We start from the raw sequence: 20,447 nt of genomic DNA on the forward strand, positions 1-20,447 counted from the left end.
GGCTCAGGGGCTGGAGTTGCTCTGTGCCATCGTACCTGGTTACAGGATGAAACCAGAGATAAGGAGGCTAAACTTTTCCTTGTGAGATTCAGCTCACAACTTACATCTTGCAAAGAGTCTCTGGACCCAGGGTCTTCCCTGCGGGCTGGTGCTCCAGGGCTCTGGCTGGGGAGTGGAGGCAGCAGGTGGGATGCTGCTGGGGGCACGGCACAGGGAGACACGGTGATGCCTCAGCCTTATCTTCTGCACTGGTGCAGAGCCGTGGGCAGGATTTGTGCTGGTGCACGATGCTGTGTGCTGCACCCCACCGTGTGCAATCCCAGATGCCTGGGATTTTGGGGATGTGAGCTCACCCCCTGGGTGTTGTCACACTTGTCCTGGACCAGTTTTTTACTGAGTGTAGCCACAGGGTGCTGCAGAGGGAGAGGACAGAGCATTTCTCCTCTAGGGCAGCGAGCCTGGCAGCAGGGCTGGGACCAGGCTGGACTCAGCGCTTCCCGTAGCTGCCTCCATACAGCTGGAGCAGATAGAGCAAGAGCAGAGCTCTGTCTGAGGCTGGGCCCAGGCAAACCCAACCCACGATGGGATGGCACAGTCTGCCAGGCAGGAGCTACTCCGACCTTCAGGGATGAAATCTGACCTTGCTGGGAGCTGCAGACACTTTGCAAATGGGGTCCTGAGAGTGTGCTGCTTTGAGGGTGGCTGGTTTGGCTAAGGTGTTCTGTCCCATTATTACTTAGTTTTTATTTTATTTTATTTTATTTTATTTTATTTTATTTTATTTTATTTTATTTTATTTTATTTTATTTTATTTTATTTTATTTTTTTGTTTTGTTTTGTTTTGTTTTTTGTTTTGTTTTGTTTTTTATTCAGTTCTCAGGTAACAGGCAGTAGATAGTCATATGAGAGATAATCTGGCCCAGGGATAGTGGAGGAGGCTTCGGAGTGGCAGCAAATAGCAGGATTTGTCTCATGGCATCAGAGTCCAGGAGGTACATGGGGCTGAGGACAGGATGAACAATCAGATGTGAGCATCCATAGGACAAGGGCTTGGCTAATGTCTGAGCTGTCACAGGGTGTTCCCTGCTTACTACCCTGCTACCTCTCTTGGGGGTGGCCACCAGACCCCCTATGTCCCCTCCTCGCCAGAGGTTCTGGGGTAGGTGGGATGTAGCAGTTGGAGCTTTCTGTCTCTGCCATGAACTGCATTCTGTCCTATCCTGACCTCTCTTGAAGACATTTCTCTCAGCTGTGGGGCAGTACCCAGCCCAGAGTAATTAAAGCCTTTCCTATCTATTTTCTCTCTTGACCCCATGTGCTTACATTTATATTTATTTATTCCGTTTTCCTTTCTATTCTTCTGCTGTTGTTCTCTCTGCCCCCATCCTGGACTTTTGCCCTGTTTCTTGAGACCATCCAGCACCTACTGCTGCCTTCAGACAGGAGGGCTGTGCCTTTCCCCCTGTCTCCAAGCAGTGTCTCAGCCTGTCCAGCATTGACAGTGCCCCTGGATATGCTGCTTTTCTCTTTTTCCTTCCATGGAAAGGGTTTCTCTCCCTCTCTTCCCCTTTTCCCCAGTATGGGAGGTGTTGTGGAGACAAATGCTACTGGCTCCTGGCTTTACTGGCTGGATGAAGAAGCTCTGAGTCTTTGGGAGAAATTCCCACCCCAACCCATACCAAGTGCCCAGAGAGGACCTTGCGTGGTCCTGAGGTGGTGTTGGGGCTCAACTGCCTCCTTGGGATAGTGCCAGTAGGGATTCAGGACTGGAAAATCAGCAGCAGAGAGGGCCCTGACTCGGTAGGACTTGGGCTCGGTGCTACTGCCTCCTGTGCTTTGCGGTGAGGGGCTTTGTAGGCGTGGGAGCTGCCGGGGTGCGGTGCAGCGACGCGGGGCTGGTTAAGCCGTCCCGGCTCGGAAGTGTTTTGCTTGCAGATAGGAGCGCTCTGATTTCACACTATCGTGTTAGGGCCGTCTTCCGTCCCTGAGTCAGCCGCCTGGCCCCCCGCCAGGGAAGAGTCATTTTTTCCTCCAAAAGAAAGTGTTTAACACTGCTCGCGGGACCTTCCAGGAAACCTCGTCAGGGAGCTGGAAAAACAAGAGTCTGCAGCCTGGTCCGTGCTGTGCTGCTCTGGCAGGGGGGGATGCAGCTTGGGAGCTATTCCCGTTGCTGTCAGTATCCAGGGTCTCCCTCTGTGTCCCCAAAATCTGTCTCCCCCATTTGGAAAGGTTTAAAGTGTGCAGCTGGTTGTGGTGTTGATGCTGCTAAGCCCTGGCTGCCCCCCAGCCTTTTGGGGCTGTGCAGCAGAGCCAGCTGCCCACTGGGGCAGGTTGACCTGATCTGAGAGAGGGAAGGGGCAGAACAGAAAGGGTGGGAGCCTGTCTGTAGCCAGGGAAGAAAAAGTCAAGGATGTCTATCTGGCGGGATCCATGCATCTGGGAGGAGAGTGGGCAGGGAGAGGGAAGGAGGATGTGTGGTTCATCTGTCCTTCACCCGTGGGCTGAGTACATCCATCCAGCTGGAGATGCAAAGAGCTACGAGGCCACATTCTGATTTCCTCCACCCGTCCTCCTACGGCCTGTGGTGCATCTCCTCCACCCTCCCTGTTTGCCTCCCTGGTGCCACATGGCCCTTTGGGGCTGGATCAGCCCTGCGGAGCAGCGATCGCTGACTGTGTGGGTAGCCCTGGCCCGTGCCAGCCACGGAGGAGAATTGCCAGGAGTGGTGCCTGGAAGTAGTGCACGGGATATTTGGTGGATCCCAGTGGAGCAGGCAGTGCTTGCGTGCGATTTGGGGGGATGTGGGGCCGTGGGGTTGGGGAGGACCTGGCTCCAATGTCTCTGCATGGTGGCGCCGGTGGGAGTGTGGAGGGTGCCGAGGAGACATCGATGCTGGTCATTAAGTGTTCTGGCACACGGAAGAAATCGAAATCACCGGCTAATGGGACCCATTAGCTCCGTGCAGAGAGCCAGCAATTGATCTGGGGTCTCGTGTTCGTTTCTCCCCTTGCAGAGGTTGGGCACACGCAAGGGCCGCTGGATGGGAGCCTCTACGCTAAAGTGAAGAAGAAAGACTCCCTCCACGGCAGCACTGGTGCCGTCAACACTGCCCGACTCCCACTCTCGGCAGCACCCAACCACGTCGAGCACACACTCTCAGTGAGCAGCGACTCGGGCAACTCCACCGCCTCCACCAAGACCGACCGCACCGATGAGCCGGGGGTGACCGCGGCACCCAGTGGCCAGGCGGTGCTGAGCCCCGAGGAGAAGCAGGAGCTGGATCGTCTCCTTGTCGGCTTTGGCTTGGAGAGCGCGCCGCCCATGCACAACCACGTGCCCGGCCCGGTGCCCGCACGCCTGCCCGCCATGCCGGGCCGCCACGTGGTGCCGGCTCAGGTGCACGTCAATGGCAACGCCGCGGCACTGGTGGCTGAGCGGGAGACAGATATCTTGGATGATGAGCTGCCCAACCAAGATGGGCACAGTGTGGGCAGCTTGGGCACGCTCTCCTCCTTGGATGGCACCACCACTGCCAGTGAGACCGGCTACCAGGAGGCACCTCGCGTGGGCAGCCTGTCCTCCCTGCCCAACGGCCCCTCGAGCTGCAACGGGGCCGAGAAGCTGCTGAAGGAGGGGCTGTACGATGGCGAGCTGCTCTCCAATGGTGGCTACCCCTACAACAACCAGAACACCTTGATGGGTCACCACCTCCGTGACACATTGCCTTCCTTGCGGCCCTCGGCATCCACCCAGGAGCACCTGGCTGGCTACCCACAGCGCCTGCCGGGCTCCCATGCCCCAGGGTGGCTCCAGCCTCAGCCACTGCCCAGCTCCCAGCCCTACCTGTATGCCTACGACCACCCCGGGACCTACCGCTCCCGGTCCTTCCCGGCGGTGGACGCTGCCAAGTACGACGTGAACCCGGCGCTGCCCCAGGCCCCGGCCCGCAGTACCAGCAGCCGGGAGGCTGTGCAGAGGGGCTTGAATTCCTGGCAGCAGCAGGGAGGAAGCCGGCCACCATCCCGGCTGCAGGAGGGTGGCATGGAGAGCCACAGCCCCAGCATGTCTAGCTGCAGCCCCCAGCCCAGCCCGCTGCAGACCGTGCCCCCGCACAGCCACAGCATGCCTGAGTTCCCCCGGGCACCCTCTCGCCGGGAGATTGAGCAGTCCATCGAAGCACTGGATGTCCTCATGCTGGACCTCGCACCTGCTGTCCACAAGTCGCAGAGTGTGCCTGCCACCTCCCGTCAGGACAAGCCAGCCGGACCCCTGCCCTCCTCCCTTTCGACCCAGCCCATTGCTGGTCTCTACGCCCGGCCAACTCCGCAGGTGGCCCAGCCGCGGTCCTTCGGCACGTCCCCCGTGGTCTCTGAGCCCGGGGGCAAAGCCTATTCTCCTGGAGAGCTGGACTATGGGGTGCATGATTATCGGGAAACCTATTCACCCTACAGCTACCAGCTGGCACCGCTGCCAGAGCCCAGGAGCTACAGCCATGCCCCGGCCGGAGCACAGATGGGCGCTGTCCCACTCGGCACCTCGTGCTACAGCCTCGTGGGGTCTCAGCAGCAACTCACCTCCTCCCCACCTTCCCCCACTGCCACACCACAAAACCAGATGCCCCTGAAGGGACCGGAGAGCTATGAAGACCTGTCGAGGTCGGGAGAAGAGCCCTTGAATCTGGAGGGCCTGGTGGCCCACAGGGTGGCAGGTAGGATCCTTTGATTCCTTGAGGGGATGGGGAGGATTGCATGTCCCGAGGTGCTGGAGCACACGGGGGTGGCATGCATGGTAGAGCTGGGGATAAGTGATGTGGAGACTCCTTGTCCGTGCTGGATCTGGGCTTGAGACTGAGGCCACCTGCCATGGAGACATGCAGGGCAGGAGAGCAGCCTGTGCTGCTCTTCTTTGCTGAGATCCTCCTTTGCAGCTTGCTGTTTGCAGAATTGCCCAGAGGTGGGAAGGGGTGGCTGAGGGTGTCAGATTCCCCCTCATCCTGTTAGGGTAACTAACAGGGCAGGTCCATCCCTGGTGGCAGCGCCAGTCACTGGATCTCAGGGGAGTATCTTTCTTTTGGGGAGAATCTGGAGAGTTTGGGAAAATGTTTTCATCTTTCAAACAGGAGGTTGTCCTGCCTGGACCCCACTTGGACATGGTGTTTTCTCTGCCTGGAGCTTGATCTGGTGTACGGTCCCTGCACAGAACTTGCCTTGTGTTTGATGTAGCTGTGCTCATCTCTGATTTCAGTCTCTGCTTTCCCCCCTGGATTGCTGGGTTCAGTGATTGGACCTTGGGCAGCTGGGGTGCTGCTGGAGTGGGGACTAGGCTGTTGTCTGTCTGTCAGCTGTAATTCTGCCCAGCTTGGCCCAGGGTGGTTTGAATCTGGACCTGGATGTGGGACAGTGGTCAGGGGCTGGGAAGACATTTCCCAGCGCTGCCAGAGGGGTTTGTGCTTGGCTGGGTGCACTGCTGAGTGTCGATGCTGTGGCTGGATGGAGGCATTAGCTCTGTGCTGTGGAGAGGAAGCTGCATCCACCAATCCCCTGCCCTCCTGCAGCTCTGGCTTAGGGGCTTTGGGGACACAAGAGTGTCCCAGCTGCCCAGAAACAAGGTGCCATGGTGCTGTGGCAGCTTGGTGCCCTTCCTCCCCACTGCTTCGGCTGCAGTTGTTCAATTGTGGAGTGACATTTGGGAAAGGTTTGGGACTGTGGGCCAGTTTGTGATGCTGGGGCTTGGCAGCTTCATCCCTTCCAACTCTGTGCTCAGTCCAGAAACTCGCCCGGCATTAGAGGGAGGGGGAAAAGGCTTGGCTGGAAAAATCCAATAGCATCAACCTCCCAGGACTGGGGACTGAGTCACAGGGTGGGGGGCAGGAGGGGTGCCAGTGGCAGGAATGGGATTGAGGAGGGTCATAGGTTGTTGGAGGAAGTTTACATCCATCTGAGCCTGACTTCTGTGATCCAGATCAGATTCCCAAAGGGTCACAGGGCTTTTGCAAAGAATTTAAACAGCCCTAAGGACACATGGATGCCCAAACTGCGCTGTATGTCTGTATTTAATATTATAAGCAGCACAGGTCTGCCCTCCTCTGCTGCCCCATGTGAAGTATTAAAATGGGCTGTAAAAGTGGACATTTCTGAGGAGAGGAGAAAGAATATTTGCAGTGTGTAGGAAATGGATTTTTGGTGGTGTCTACCAGGAAAATCCATCCCTCCAACCCTTTAGTCAGGTCCTCAGGGCTGGGCTGGGGTCGCTGTCATCCTCTTGTAACCACTGAGTTTCCCAAGGAGGAGAGAGGCATTTGAGGGATGGTCCCAGCCTGTGGCCACCTGTCTCTGCTGGAGCTGGGCCTTCTGTGCTGAGGTGGGGACAGCGCAGGCGGGTGGCCTGACCTCTGGCGGGAACGAGGTGTCCTGAAGCCAGCGCTGGGAGGGGACAGCCAGCAGGGACAGTGGGGCATGGCCATGTTTGTTTACATTCCCTGCTGCTATAAATTGCCTGCACGTCCTGGCGCAGAGATGAGGAGCATCTCACACCTCCTCCGTTCTTCGTGGGGGAATGCTCCCATTCCTATTCCCCCTGATGGTGGAGGGAAGAGATGGCACAGGGCAGTGTTGTCATGCCCAGCATGTCCCCACAGAGGGGAGGTGGTCCTGTCATTCTTTGTGTCCTTCTCATCTCCTAGCAAGGCATCTGGGGACAATCTTTCTTGTCCTGAGCATTCTGTGATGAGGGGGACCTGCATGGTGCCATCCCTGAGGGGATGGTGATGGGGCAGTTGTGGTGTTGCACAAGGCTATATATGACTAGAAGCCACCGTTGATTTCCCATGTGGGTTTATGTGGTGCCTGGAGCCAGGCAAGCTGGCTGATGGAAAAGCTGTTCCAAGCAGGCTGAGCTCCTTCAGACCCCAAATGACCCCAGACTCATCTACTCGACCCCAGCTAATATTTTCTCTTCTTTTCTCTCTCTCTCTGCCCTGCTGTTGTATCTTGTGACATTTGTCCTGTCTGCCCCTTCCTCTCTTTGTGGGGGACTGTGTCTGTCCTCTGTGACCTCCCACCCTCCTTGCACTCCCTGTCCTGGTATGCTGGCAGAGTACAACGCCAAGCTCAGGGAACTCAACAAGAGCATCAAAGTTCCCCGTCCTCTGAACCAGCAACGGTCCTTCTCCGGTTTGTTCATTCCACCTCCTTCCTTTCCCCTCCTTCCTTCTCCAACCTCCCCACCCATCCTTCTCCTTCCCTCTCTTGCATTCTTCCTTCTCATCCTTCTTTCCTTTTCCCATTTTCTCTCTCTCCTTCACCTTCATCTTCATTCCCTCTCATCCTTCCTTCCTCCTCTATGCATGCTGGGTGATCTGTGTGTTGCATGGATGTGGGATGGAGGGAGGCTCAAGAGACCATCTCCATGCTGGATTAATTCCTTTTCTCAGCAGAGTGATGGTCAGAGCTCCCACTGAGCTCCTCCAGTGATGGGGGAGCCCCTGGCCCTGGGTACAGACTTCCCTTGGTTTTGCATCTCATCCAAGCCTGGCACTGCTTGCTCGTGGCGTTTTCATTGCTGGGCCAGTTCTAGACCCTTGCTGCATCCCCTCCAAGCTTTGCCAGACCATGACTCACTCTCCTGGGAAGCAATGACTGGGGTACAGCTCCACAGAACCCAGCTTTAGCCAGTTGTCAGCCCACAAGGATCTCTCCTACGTCAGTTTAGGGATCCCCATGTCTTGGTGTGCAGCTGGGGGGTGTGGGCTGCTGAGGCTGGATTTATTTTATGCAGTGTGACCTTTGCTCCTTGAAGGTGAGTCTGCCCTGGGTGATGCGTGCTGGTGACCTGCCTGGTGCTTGTTGTGCACCCGCTTGTCCCAGGGCAAGGAGAGGGTGGGAGATGGATTAGGGCTGGGGAGGCACCATCTTTGTGTGTGACCTTTCTCTCCCCACTGGCACCTTGGGTTTCTCCCCAGGAGGACCAAAGAAGTTTGAGCTCTCCCAGTCCTTAACACAGAGTAAGGTATTTTATTGTACCCATTTGGGGTAATCAGGTGGGATGTGGGGAGCAGTCTGTGCCATGATGGGGTGAGCTGGGCTCTGGTGACGAGCAGTACAGCACAATGTCTTTTCCTCATGCAGGCAGGGAGTTTGCATATCTCTGTTCCCTGGGTGTTGTGTATCCCTGTCTGGCTTTAACTGCTGAGTGCACATCCTGAGGGCCTTGGGATGCTTCTTTGTTCTGTCCTGTCCTATGGGGATATCACCTGGATCTTGCCTGGCAGTAGTTCTAGCATCTCATGGCCTAAAAGCATCTGCCTCCTGATTTGGCCTAAAACCTGGCTCCCCAGCTGCAAAATTACCTGGGTTTGCCATCCCTCCTGTTTCCTCCTTCCCCAGCTGTTGTGCTCTCTGCCCTTCCCCAGCCTTAGAGCTGTGCTGAGTCTGAGGGCAGTGGGTTGGTACTAGGTTAAGTGAGCAGCAGGAGGAGTGAGTGACAGTACCACAGGTGTTGGGTGAGAGGGTGAGGCGTGGGGTGCAGGCTGCTGCTCCCCCTTTATGAGCAGGAGTCTGCCATCCTGCAGCTGGCCACGGCATCCTCGGGAGTCCAGTGACAGTACAGTGGCTAAGGGAGGCCGTATGTGTGCTGAGGGGGCAAAGCAAGCTGGGGAAAGGAGAGTTTGTTTTTCAAGCATAGTTTCCATCTCATAAATCAGCCAGGGGGTTGGGGGAGCCATGCTCAGAGCCTGGGTTTCCTCCAGGCTTTGCTCCGGGCGGTCTGTGAAGTTTCCCACTCTCCGCTCCTGAACAATGAGTCCCTTTTTTCCCTTCTCCTCCCTCCCCTCCCTGTGGCCCCGGCTGCTTTCCATGTCTGGGGAGTGGAGCAGCCAGAGCTTGCTGAGCTCCTGGGTGTCCCAGTGGGCCAGTTCCAGCACCCTGTGGCGAGGTGACGTGAAGCCCTGGGGATGGAGCAGGGAGTCCCACGCTGCAGATGGGTGATAGCCAGGCTCCATCCTTGTGCTGCGTTTAGTGCTTCCCAAATGGAAAATGCAGAGCAAGGCAGGCGTGCAGTCCCTGCTTCTCTGAGCGCTCTGCAGCTCACTTTGGAATGGGCTTCTGCAGTGTTCAGGTGAACCCATAGTGCACAAAGTGGAAGGAAAAAAAAAAATAGAAGATTTGCTTTTTTTTTCCCCCCAGTATCTTGTTTTTCCCTGTGGTCACAACTGCAGGCTTCAGTCCCTTAAAGTGAAGAGCAGGACAAAAGATCTGGGGTGGCCCAATGCAATGCAATGCAAGACAGCCTCCCAGGGACCCTCAGTGTCCCCCTGTTCTCTCCACGAGTATTTTCACGGCCATGCCCCGTGCCGGTGCGCACCTGCAGAAGGGATCGGGAGTTGTGTTTCAAAGCTGCTCTTAGTGGAATTTTCCAGGCCGCCTCCGCGGCTGGAGCCGGCCCCGTTGGCTCGCGTCCCCCGCCTCGCAGCCCGGCCGCCTCTCCCCCCGAGCCGCGATTTTATTGTTGTTGCCATTCACTGGGCTGGTTATTTAGAAATGTGCCCGGGCCACCTCCTTCCCTGGTGCCCTGGCAGCCCTTTCCCCGGGCCGGGAAGGCTCTGGAGCGCCGAGCGGTGAGAGGGGAGGTCAGCGGGCCTGAGGCGTGGGTCCCGCCGAGCCCCGGGGAGTGAGGGGAAGCAGCTGATGGCTGGTTTTCCTCCGCCAGCCCGTGGGAAAGGAGTTGGTGTTTGAAAAGTGCATTTCCTGGAGCGTGATGCTGGCCTTTCTCCTTTTTTTTTTTTTTTCCCCTCTTCCTTTTTTCTCTTTTTTTCTTCCCTAATATGCTGACCAAGGGGAGCATGAGCACTTAACAATTTTGTGGGAAAAGTAGAGGGGACAGTGTTGTCACCTCTGCTAGTGTGAGTCCCACGGGGCTCTGAGCTGTGCCCATGATACTCTGTGGGTTTGCTGTGCACTGAACCCGGCACCATCATCCATGAGCCCAGATTAACCTCTTAACCCGGTGAGGTGGCATGGAAAGTGTGTTTGGGCACTGTCAGGTGCTGGGAGAGTTGAGCTGCCCTGCCCTGTGCCAGCTCTGCCTGTGTTCCTGGGCTTTATCCCGGCCAATGGGGATCTCCACAGCCCAGGAAACCCATTCTTCTGTGATAACTTGGTTGCTCTGTTCTTCCCCCCAGGCTGTGGACATTGGTGGCTCATACTGCTGGGATCTGGAAAGGATGTTTGGGAGGGAGATGGAGGGGAGATGCTGATTTTTTTTTTTTTAGAGAGCCTTTGCACTGGAGACAGACAGCAGTGGTTTATTAGGGCTCCCTGCACCACTTCTCTGTTGAGTTCTTTCTCCTTGATCCAGTGCTCCCTTTGCCACAGGGATTCACAAAACCAGGCTTTTTCCACTGCTGTGGTTGAAGCCACATCTGGCTGTGGGAGCAGGGATGCAGGCTGAATACAGCTGTCTTTGTGCTGGGTGATTTGGTCCTTTCCCACCATGATGCTGTCAGGAGGCCCTGTTGTTTCCCAGGGCAGGGCTGGGTCTGCAGGGCTGGGCTGTCTGGATTAATCTCAGGATGCTCTTGCCCCTTGCACCCACTGCTGGAGGTTGTTGTCCCTGAAAATTTAACAGTGCTTGAGAGGGCTAGTGCAGCAATTCAGCCACTAGCCACAACCCTTGCTTTATCACCTGCTCTGGGGTCACTGTTGTAGGGTATATCTGCTCCAGCTACCCGTGCTGGTCTGGGGTATGATGCAGGTGAGTGCTGAAGCTGAGACCCCTCAGGGCAAGCCTGGAGCATCTCCTGCTGGTCCCAGTGTCAGCTGGCAGCTCCTCACCCTGTACCACCCTGTGCTTGCCCTGCAGGGGTGCCATCCCGGGAGAAGCCTGCGGAGGAGAGCGCTGTCCCTGCCCGCAAGCGGACCCCCAGCGACAGCCACTATGAGAAGAGCTCGCCAGAGCCCAGCTCGCCCCGCAGCCCCACCGTCCTCTCGCCTGAGGTGGTCAGCACCATCGCAGCCAACCCTGGAGGGAGGCCCAAAGAGGTGTGCTGGGGCTGGGGGTGGCTGGCTGGGGAGACCTGCCTCCAGGGAGGGGGATGGCTCGGTCAGTATTCACGGCATCCCGAGAGTTGGGGATCAGTGATGGTTTTTGTGGTGGTGGTAGTTAGCAGGGAGGAGGTGGAACCCTTCCCTTTGCCCCCTCTGCCCTCTCCTTGGGGTGTCCTAGAGGTTTGTGCCCATCTAGGGATGGGACTGATCCTTTCTCCTGCTCTCCCCAGCCTCACCTCCACAGCTACAAGGAAGCCTTCGAGGAGATGGAGGGTGCCTCCCCCACCAGTCCACCCTCCAGCGGCGGTGAGATTTCTCCCCCCACCCCGGCCTTCCCTGTGTCACCACAAACCCCTTACTCCAACACCTGTAAGTGCCATGGCTGCGGGAGGCAGAGGGGCTCGATGGGTGGCTCTGGGCAAGCCAGAAATTTGCCAAGGGTCAGACAGCTCCAGATTCCACACACCCACCGCCATGTTAACCACTCCTCCTCTCCATCCTCCATTCTCCTCCATGTCCTGCCACTCCATGCTGCTGTTGGCATCCCACTTACTTCAGCATCCCATGCTTGGTACCCTTGTCTTGGGTTTTTTGCACCCTCCACTCACTGGGGTGTTTTTTTGGTGGGCTCCCAAGGTGGGATGAGGAGAGAGACATGCTTTTACCCCATCGCAGTCCTGCATTTTTCCTACTGGCATTGCATGAAGAGAAGCAAAACTGTGGTAGCAGAAAGGCAGAGTGGGAGGCAGGAGGGACTGAAGATCAGGAGGGCAGACTTATACACCATGTCACTTTTGCTTGCAATTTCAAAGGCAGGAGGGGTAAAAAGGCTGGGATGCATGCTCTTTGCAGGCAGCTTGTCTCCACTCCTCCTGTGCAGCCTCTGTGTTCTGACTTACTCTGTCTCAGTTGCGGTGGGTTTGTGTGGACTGGGTTTGTGTGACCAGCTTGAGCAATGAACCCTGAGGTGGAGCCACACATCAGCACAGCACGACTTGGGCCAGAGCAGTGCAGTGGAGCAGCCAGTCAACTGGGAAACCCGTTAAAAAGATGGCAGCCCCCCATCCCCTCTAGAGCACCTCTGTAGGCTGAAGGCTGAGGGATGCTCTAGGTTTGAGGATGCTTGGGTTGAGCGCAGACCCCTCTGATGCCATGGTTGCAGTGGACCCCCCTGTCCCCCACAGCTCAGCCTAAGGAGCTTGGGGTTATTTTCTTCTGTACTGTTGCTCTTCCTTCCCTGCAATCCTCTGATGTTTGAGCCCTGTCCCTCGGGATGAGTGTGGGAGCATCTCTGGGGTGCTTGGCAGCTCGGAAGTGACCCTGTTGTTCTGGGGACTGAGAGCTCGGCCCTGAGGCAGCAGCAGCTCCTTTGACAGTGGGTCAGTGGCTTTGGGGGATGAGTCACTTGCAGAGGTGACGGGAACAGCCTAGCTGGGGTCATGGCCCCCAGACAGTGCTGCTTATCCAGCACCAGCCAGGGAAGCCTGGGAAGCTTGAAGTTGCAGCTTTCAGGCTTTGCCAAAGTGGCCCTGAGGGATACAGGAGCAATTCCCCTCTGTGTGGGGGATGGTGGTCCCAGCAGAATTCTTGGACCTGTGAGGACCCTGCTGCTCATCAGCCAGCTGAGGTGTGAGCTGACACTGTGGCTTGGGGTCAGCTGGATTTGAGGAAATCAGACAGTCACTGGGGAAGGTGCTGCTGTCTTAGTTTCCCAGGGATTTGGCTGCTCTGCTGCTCCAGCCCCAGGTGCTGGGTTGATCTGGCCTCAGGGCAAGGGTCTGGCTTTCCTCTGGACCTCCCACCACCCACTGCCTCCCAGCCTTGCCACAGGCCCTGTGCTTGTGCCACCAGTCAGACACTGCTGGAGGCTCATGCCCTTCAGTCTCTCCTGCTGAAAATGATCCCCTGAGCTTTCCTCTGATATGGGAAAATACAGCATCAGGGAGATGGGGAAAACCCAGTGGGTAGGAGGGGAGAGGAGGTGCAATCTGCTTGGGGTGGTCTGCCCTGCCCTGTGAAACCCCACTGCCATCCATACCATAGCCATACCCGCATATGCAGCTCCTCCTGGTGTGTATGTCTGGGCACAGAGGTACAGAACTCACATGTACATTGCCACCCCTCTGTGTGAACATCCTCACCCACCCATTGAGCTGGTCTGGAGGGCAAGGGTTTTTTGGCAGTCCTTCTGGCCCTTTTGTGGGGGTGATGAGCTGCTCTGGGACAGCTGGATTCATGCTCGGCCAGATGTGGGGGTTGGCAGAAAGGAGTTCAGGTGTGGGAGAGCTGGGTTAGGATGGCTGGCCACAGAGGGGAAATGAGAGGGGCTCTATGCCTTTATGGTGGGACTTTATGGAGATGGGGTCTGGGCGTGTCCTGATGGGAGTTGTCCCCTTTCTCCATCCTGCCACCTTTGCAGTGGGGCAGGGTGCTTGTTCCCAGTCACCTCCCACCCTGTGTCCTGTCCCAAATGAAGAGGGGATCAGTGTCCTTCTGCAAGGTGTTGCTTCATATGAGGGCATCTCGTGTTCCTTGCAGCCCTCCCTTGCAGCCAGGGGGTGGGATGGGCTGTGGGGGCTCTGAACCATGGGCAGCTCCAGCCTTTCTGCAGTGTCACCTCCCACCTCCCAATAACATTCCTGTGTCTGCTGTGCCGACAGTGCGTTCTCCCCCTGGCCTGGCCAAGACTCCTCTCTCAGCACTGGGGCTGAAACCCCACAACCCAGCTGAGATCCTGCTGCATCCCGTGGGAGGTGAGTGCTGACACAGGGACTGCAGGCACATTGTTTTGTGGGGGCATCTGTGAGGATATCCCAGAAGGGTCCCTAGTTTGGAGAAGGCACTTCCACCTCCCTTTTGGGGCCAGGTGGCTGTGGGGTTCCTTGTTGCCCTCTGTGGGGACTCTGGGACTGTGTAAGTTGGGGGATGTTGGTGCTGCCCTGGGGGGCTCAGCACAGTAGGGTCTTCAGCAGTGAAGGCTGGATAACCCTGTGGCCCTGTTTCCTGCCCAGCCCCATATTCTTCCCTCTCCCATCCCCTACATACTTTCTCCTCCCTAGGACAGCTGGAGACAGTTTGCTCTCTGGGAGCTGAGCCTGTCAGCCAGAACAATATCCAGAGCTCTTTGCATCCTGGACAGCAGTCTCTGAGTGTAAAGGCTCTGCTGTCCTGGGGACGTGTCCTGGAGTAGCCTGCCAAGCCAGACCTTACTGCTCCCCAGCACCCAGCCCCCTTTCCTGAGCCAGCTCAGGGCTGAGTGCAACCTCCCCAAACCCATCTGAGCCTGGGGGCCTCAGGTTGATTGAGCTTCCACTGCGAGACCCTTCTTGGGTGAGCGGATGCATTTTTGGAGCTTGCTTGGCTTCTTGGAGCAGCCCTTTGGTCACTCTCTGCTGCACTGTTCCCTCTTTGCCATCTGAAGCCAGCCTCCTGGGTTTTGTACATAATTTCTGGGATGTTGACGTATATGGGGGTGTCTGAGGCCAGGTTTCAGTTTGGAGCACAGTGCTGGGAGGTGTGGGGCTCTCCTTTGTGCTTTGTGTGCCCCTGCCTGAGCAAGGCAGAGCTGCTTAACTCTAATTTCTCTTTCTGTCTCACACCTCCCTTCCTCCTTTTCCCGCTCCTATCACTCCCCTGCCTCTCCATCTCTCACTCCCCTGCCCCTCCATCTCTCAGAGCTAGAAGGGGAAGCGGGTGGTGACTCTGAAGAAGGTAAGAAAGGCTTTTCTTTCTCTATATCTCTGTTCCCCATGCAGCCTCACTATTGGGACTGTCACTCAGAGCAGCCCCAGGTGTCTGTTCCAGCAGCTTTCCCTTGCACTGTCCCTCAGGGATGCTGGAGCCTGAGTCTTGCCTGTCCTGCTCCCTTTAGAGGAGGGGCACATCATGCCTTGTGTCGTGATAGGATTTCTCAGTGTCCAAGTTGGACCTGAAGGTCTGTCACGTTGTGTGGCAGTCATCCAAGGGGACTGAGAGTTCTTTGTCAGTGAGTGCCATCCTTGCTGGCGGCACGCTGGGGATGCTGGCGCGCTGCGGACAGCTTTGGATGAGCCTGGCAGGGATCTAGGAGCAACAGCCCCAGTTTTAGTCTCCTTCCCTCCCCTTTTGGCTTTGCAGTTGCCATTCAGAGTGAAAATAAACCAAAGTGCAGCACAAAAGGTCAGCAGGCGCAGAGGCCACCAGTGTGTTGCCGGCTCAGCCGGCTGGGCAGTGGTGCAGCACCAGCAGCTGGTGCACATCTTCCTCCCAACAGGCAGCTGCTCAAATTCCCCCCACCTCTCCTGTCTCCCACCTCTCCTGCACCATTTTGGGGATGCTAAGGATGGGGCTGAGCTGGGACATTAATTCAGGAGTGGCTGTGCTGGTGGCGCAGGCACTGTGGGCTCTGGGATGGCACATCTCACACAGGGACAGAGGTTTGGGAGTGGCTGTGATTGCTTGCAGTGCTGCCTGCTAGGTAACGGTTGTTGGGCGGTTTTGCTTCCTCCTTTAATGAATTTCTGGGCCCTCAGAGCTGGGATGAGGAACTGTATGTTCAGGATGAGTTTTGGGGAAAGGGTGTCTCTTCTTGGTGGGTGTGGTGCTTCCTCTAGCAGACATCAGCATTTCTCCGTGGAAGTTTCTTAAAATGCACACAACCAAAACCTGAACACTGCGTGATACTGAAGAAAGTGTTTGCTTGAAAAAAAGTTCTACTTTCACAACTGGTTTTTGAATGATGGCTTTTTGAATACATTAAAGGAAACAAAGCTGGGATAAAACCAGGCTTTTCGCCCATAAGTTCCTCCAAGCTTTACCATTTCTGTGCAGTTTTAAGCCTTCAAAGAGTCAAAGACTGCTTCTCCTCTCCTTCCCACTAAACTCTCAGGGGCTCAAGCTGTCCTGCTTCTTTGTCCACTTGCATGATGGTTGACCCACAAGCAAGGATATCCAGTGATCCTGCACTGCCCAGGCTGAGTGGCCACCATGGGCCCCTTGCCCTGCTTCATCCTCTCTAAAATTGTATTTTTGGGCATTGAGTCCACGGTTCTGAGAAGGGACTGGTGTTTTGGCTTAGGACCCGCTGCACTTAGCCTTACATTCCAGGAGGCACACTCCAGGAGGGGCTGTCCCTACCCCTCTGTGCTCTGCCTAGCCCATCCCAGCTGGAATGGCTGCCCTGTGTATGGGGTTGGAAGGTGCCTTGGCAGTGTGGGAGCTCAGGATGTGGCTGTCAGCTCTGAGGAGGCTTTAAAACAGCCTGACACAGAGGCACCGCTGAGGATTTCTGGCCAGAGTGCAGCCCTGCTTGGATTTGGGATTCCCAAACAAATACCCATCTCCTTGGTGACTCAGAGCTTCTCTATTTTCCCACCCATTTTCTCATCTCCAGAGTCCCTTCCAAGAAAACACGAGTAGTCAAGATCAGATTTTGCAACCTAAAAAAATCCTGCCTGAAACTTCTAACTTCTCTTTTCTTTTCTCCTGTCCTGTATTCAATCAGTGTACTGGAACCTGTGGCCATGGCCACACACCTCACTGTGGCACAGCCCCCAAGCCCCCTGCTCCTGCCTTTTTAGGAGGGGCTGGCATTTTCATAGCCCTATAGTCTTAACCTCTTGCAGACTGACTCATATGTACTGTCTGGCTAATTTTAGTCTAGGCTGGGGAGCTGGGAAGGGGAAAAGTGAGTAGCTGTGAAATTAATTTAATTACCTAAGCTGCAATGAATTCCTTGCAGCTGCCCTGGGTAGTGCCTCATCCCTGTCACCCAGGATGTCCTGCCTTAGATGCTGGTACCCAGTGTAGAGGTCCATTGTCTGGTTTTGGCTCAGCTCTTTCCTGGGGTTGTTGGCCAGGGACATCAGCCCAGGGGAGGGACTTCTCCTCCCCTCTCCACAGACAGACAGGGCACAGAGACGCTGCAGGAGAAGGAGTGGGACCTATGACAGTCTTTTTCCTTGCATGTCTCTGCTCCAGCTCTGAACGTGGAGCTGTGCTGTGCACTGGTGTTGCTGACTGTGAGCAGGCCAGCTTGCCAGCAGGCTGAGCCAGAGCCCGGCTGTTATGACTAATAATAACAATAATAATGTTTGTCATGCTAATTACTACTGCAGAGCTGCTTTGGGCATGGCCAGCCTGGAGCAAGGCTGCCTGGCCCACAGGATTTGATGCCAGTGGATCTTGCTTAGGGCAAGCTGAGGTGTGACATGGCTGCATGGCTTGAGGGAATGGGACTGAAGCTGCAGCCCCTTCCTCTGGTGCAGCTTTTGGTGGGGGCTGTGGGGGCTGTCATAGGGATGGGACCAGCCTGGGTAGGGGGCAAGGTTTGAGAGAGGCCTGGGTCTGGTGTCTGCCATGGCTGTTAATGGCCAGCCCGGCCCGCTGCTCCTGGCACGGGACAGCTTGGCGGCTCTAAAGGAAAATTGCTTTTCTTGGTCGTGCTCATGGGCTCCGGTTTCAAGCTGAGCTGGGACTGAAAGTGTTGGATGCTGCAGTGGAAATATCTGGAGTTGCCCTCTGGTCTGCTGCTGGAGATGGCTGGCAGAGGTGGGCTGCAGAGGGCAGGGACCACAGGGCATTGTCATCAGTCCCGTGTGAGTCAGCGCAGGCTGGGCAGAGTCACTTGCTCTATTTTTAGGGACTGTGGATGAACAGGGAGCAGGACGTGTTCTCTGTGGCATCCTGGGTGGGAGGGACGCTGACTCAGAGCGGGGTGAAGGGGCTGTGGCAGGCAGAGGGATCGAGGTCCCATGTTCCAGTCCCCTCAGGAAAAGGGGTGACTCCCCTCCTTGTGCCCTGGCTGGTGTCTTCAACATTCTTGAAGCAACTTCAAGGTCTTGAATGAGCCAGATGTGTTTTTCCACAGCCCCTGGTGTAAAAGGTAGGGGGAAATGTTCAGCTTGAGGAGGTCAGCTCGAGCACCTTCACTGGCTGAAATGTGGATCCTGGGAAGGGTGTGGCTCCCTTCCCTTACAAGCTGTAGGCTCATCTGTTTCCACTTCTCTTTGCTGCAGAGCCCAGGAGCTATGTCGAGTCAGTGGCCCGCACGGCCACAACGGGCAGGGGAGGGACACTGCCCGCTGCCCAGCCTGCTGCCCAGCCTGCTGCCCAGCCTGCAGGCCCAGAGGTGCCCACCAGGAATGGCACTTTCTCCAACTCCTTCATCGCCCCCAGCCCTGTCTCCACCAGCAGCCCTATTCACAGCATGGATGGGTAAGACACTGGGTGCGGATCCCAGGGATGGGTGGGGCTGGGGCTGAACCCTGCCTGGTGCACAGGCTTAGAATCACAGTCACAGAATCATTAAGGTTGGAAAAGACATACAAGATTATAGAGTCCAACCTTTGACTGAACATCACCAAGCCAACTAAACCAGAGCACTAAGTTCCATGTCCTGTTGTTTCTTGAACATCTCCCAGGTTGTGCTTGTTCACATTGAAACTGCCTTTGCAAAGACACCCATCTCTCCATGCAGGGTTTGTGTATCCCAGCCAACTGTACACTTCAGTGCCCTGAGAACACAAATCTGGGTCACTGCTGGTCACTTGGTGGTCACTGGACCTCAGAAACCTCTCACTGGGTACCTGGCCCATGGAGTGGGAGGAGGGATGGGTTGTGCTAACCCCTAGCCCTGGGCTGGGCTGAGCATTAGTCCTCTGGGGTGAGATGGAGCCATTGTCCCTGTCCACTGTCTACCCTGCCCATGAGGTGTTCTGCAACCACACAGGCTGGCAGGACAAATAAATCAGGTGTTTGCTGGGAGCAGAGCTCTGTTCCCCAGAAAATCATATTTTGAGATGGAACTGGGATTCATGGTGGAGTTAAAGCTGCCTCTAGTTGCTTCCACAAAGCTGGCTGAACCATCCCACAGTTGCCTCTGAACAACCAAGTAGCTGACTGGCTCTGTGCCTCAGTTTCCCTGTGTGCCACATGCAGGAGGGTGCCCGTACCAGAAGCAGCAGGAATGAGCAGTGGAACTGAATTCTACCTTTCTTCATCTCTCCTCAGGGCATCGCTCCGCAGCTACCCGTCAGAAGGCAGCCCCCACGGCACGGTTACACCTCCCCATGCCTCAGCTGAGCCCTTGTACCGGTCACCTGTTGGCTCGCAGATGCCTTCTGCTCACAGCAGCTACCAAAACTCCTCTCCATCTTCCTTTGCAATGCTCCAGGGAGGGGTCCCAGGCTCGGCATACAGCAGCCCCGACTACCCTGATGGCCGAGCTGGCCTCCAGCCAGAACCCCAAACTCGGCCACAGCCGCAGGTCAGTGTGGTGGGGGTGCACACCCTGCCAGGGAGCCCCCGCAGCCTGCACCGGACAGTGGCTACCAACACACCGCCCAGCCCCGGCTTCGGGCGAAGGGCCGTCAACCCCAGCATGAGCGGCGCTCCCGGCAGCCCCGGGCTGGGCAGGCATGCTGTGGTGGCCCCACCAGGGAGCCCCAGCCTGTCCAGGCACCAAGCAGCGGCAGCCACATCCCCTGGCAGCCCCCTGTACGGCTACTCCAGCCCGGAGGAAAGGCACCTGACGCTGTCTCGGCAGAGCAGCTCCTCTGGCTACCAGCCCCCCTCCACGCCGTCCTTCCCCGTGTCCCCAGCGTACTACCCCGGCACCAGCACGCCGCACTCCTCCTCCCCGGACTCGGCTGCCTACCGCCAGGGCAGCCCCACCTCGCAGCCTGCTCTGCCTGAGAAGCGGCGGATGTCGGCTGGGGACCGCTCCAACAGCCTCCCCAACTATGCCACTGTCAACGGCAAGGTGTCCTCCCCGCTCTCCAGCGGCATGTCCAGCCCCAGCGGTGGGAGCGCCGTCGCCTTCTCCCACACTCTGCCAGACTTCTCCAAGTTCGCCATGCCAGGTAAGGGATCTTCTGGAGCTCCCTGTGTCCCTCTGCCCTACTCGAGGCTCTCCCCTCCTCCTCCTCGCTGGCCATCAGGAAAGGGATTGCAGCCGTGTCCTGATTTACCCCTCCTGTCCATCCGCAAACCAAAGGCACCGCTGGGGCTGGGGCCATTTCCTGCACTTTCTGACAAATCCAAACAGGAAAAACACCGACCAGCATCTCTGGCATAAACAGCTTCCAGAGATGTGTCTGAGGAGATCAAAGCTCCTGGAGGCGATTTTTCTCTGCCGTGGGGATGCACTGACCTCTTGGCCCCGTTCCCAGAGGGCTTTACCCCACTGAGACCCCGCTGTGGCGCTGCCTCCTCATTTGAAATGGTGCCGTGCCCCGGGTGCCATCCTGCCTGGAACACTTCTGCCAGCTCTGGTTACAGACACCTTGGTGACGTCAAGATTGGGCTGATAGGACCAGGGGAATAAAGGTGTGGGGCAGCGGTGGCTCCGGCTGCTGGGCCAGTTTCTCTGCGGAGCAGGCAGCTCTTTGTGGAGACTCTGGCACTCGTCCTGGCCCCAAGACTCCT

The 20,447-nt window shown here is 56.7% G+C and overlaps 1 protein-coding gene across 5 annotated transcripts in view; it reads left to right on the forward strand.

Moving 5' to 3' along the window:
- TNS1 (tensin 1) overlaps window positions 1–20,447 on the forward strand; it is a 61,698-nt gene that overhangs the window by 31,801 nt on the left and 9,450 nt on the right. For 4 of the 5 annotated variants that reach the window (XM_056495721.1, XM_056495723.1, XM_056495722.1 and 1 more), the window contains 6 exons: window positions 3,014–4,708; window positions 10,858–11,036; window positions 11,273–11,348; window positions 13,703–13,795; window positions 18,038–18,236; window positions 19,032–19,882. In XM_056495721.1, the coding sequence (XP_056351696.1) occupies window positions 3,014–4,708; window positions 10,858–11,036; window positions 11,273–11,348; window positions 13,703–13,795; window positions 18,038–18,236; window positions 19,032–19,882 (3,093 nt within the window). The remainder of the gene's footprint in view (window positions 1–3,013; window positions 4,709–10,857; window positions 11,037–11,272; window positions 11,349–13,702; window positions 13,796–18,037; window positions 18,237–19,031; window positions 19,883–20,447) is intronic. The other variant, XM_056495724.1, reaches the window with a different exon arrangement.

This window comes from Oenanthe melanoleuca, chromosome 7 (assembly GCF_029582105.1).
Source record: "Oenanthe melanoleuca isolate GR-GAL-2019-014 chromosome 7, OMel1.0, whole genome shotgun sequence".
NCBI classification, from domain to species: domain Eukaryota; kingdom Metazoa; phylum Chordata; class Aves; order Passeriformes; family Muscicapidae; genus Oenanthe; species Oenanthe melanoleuca.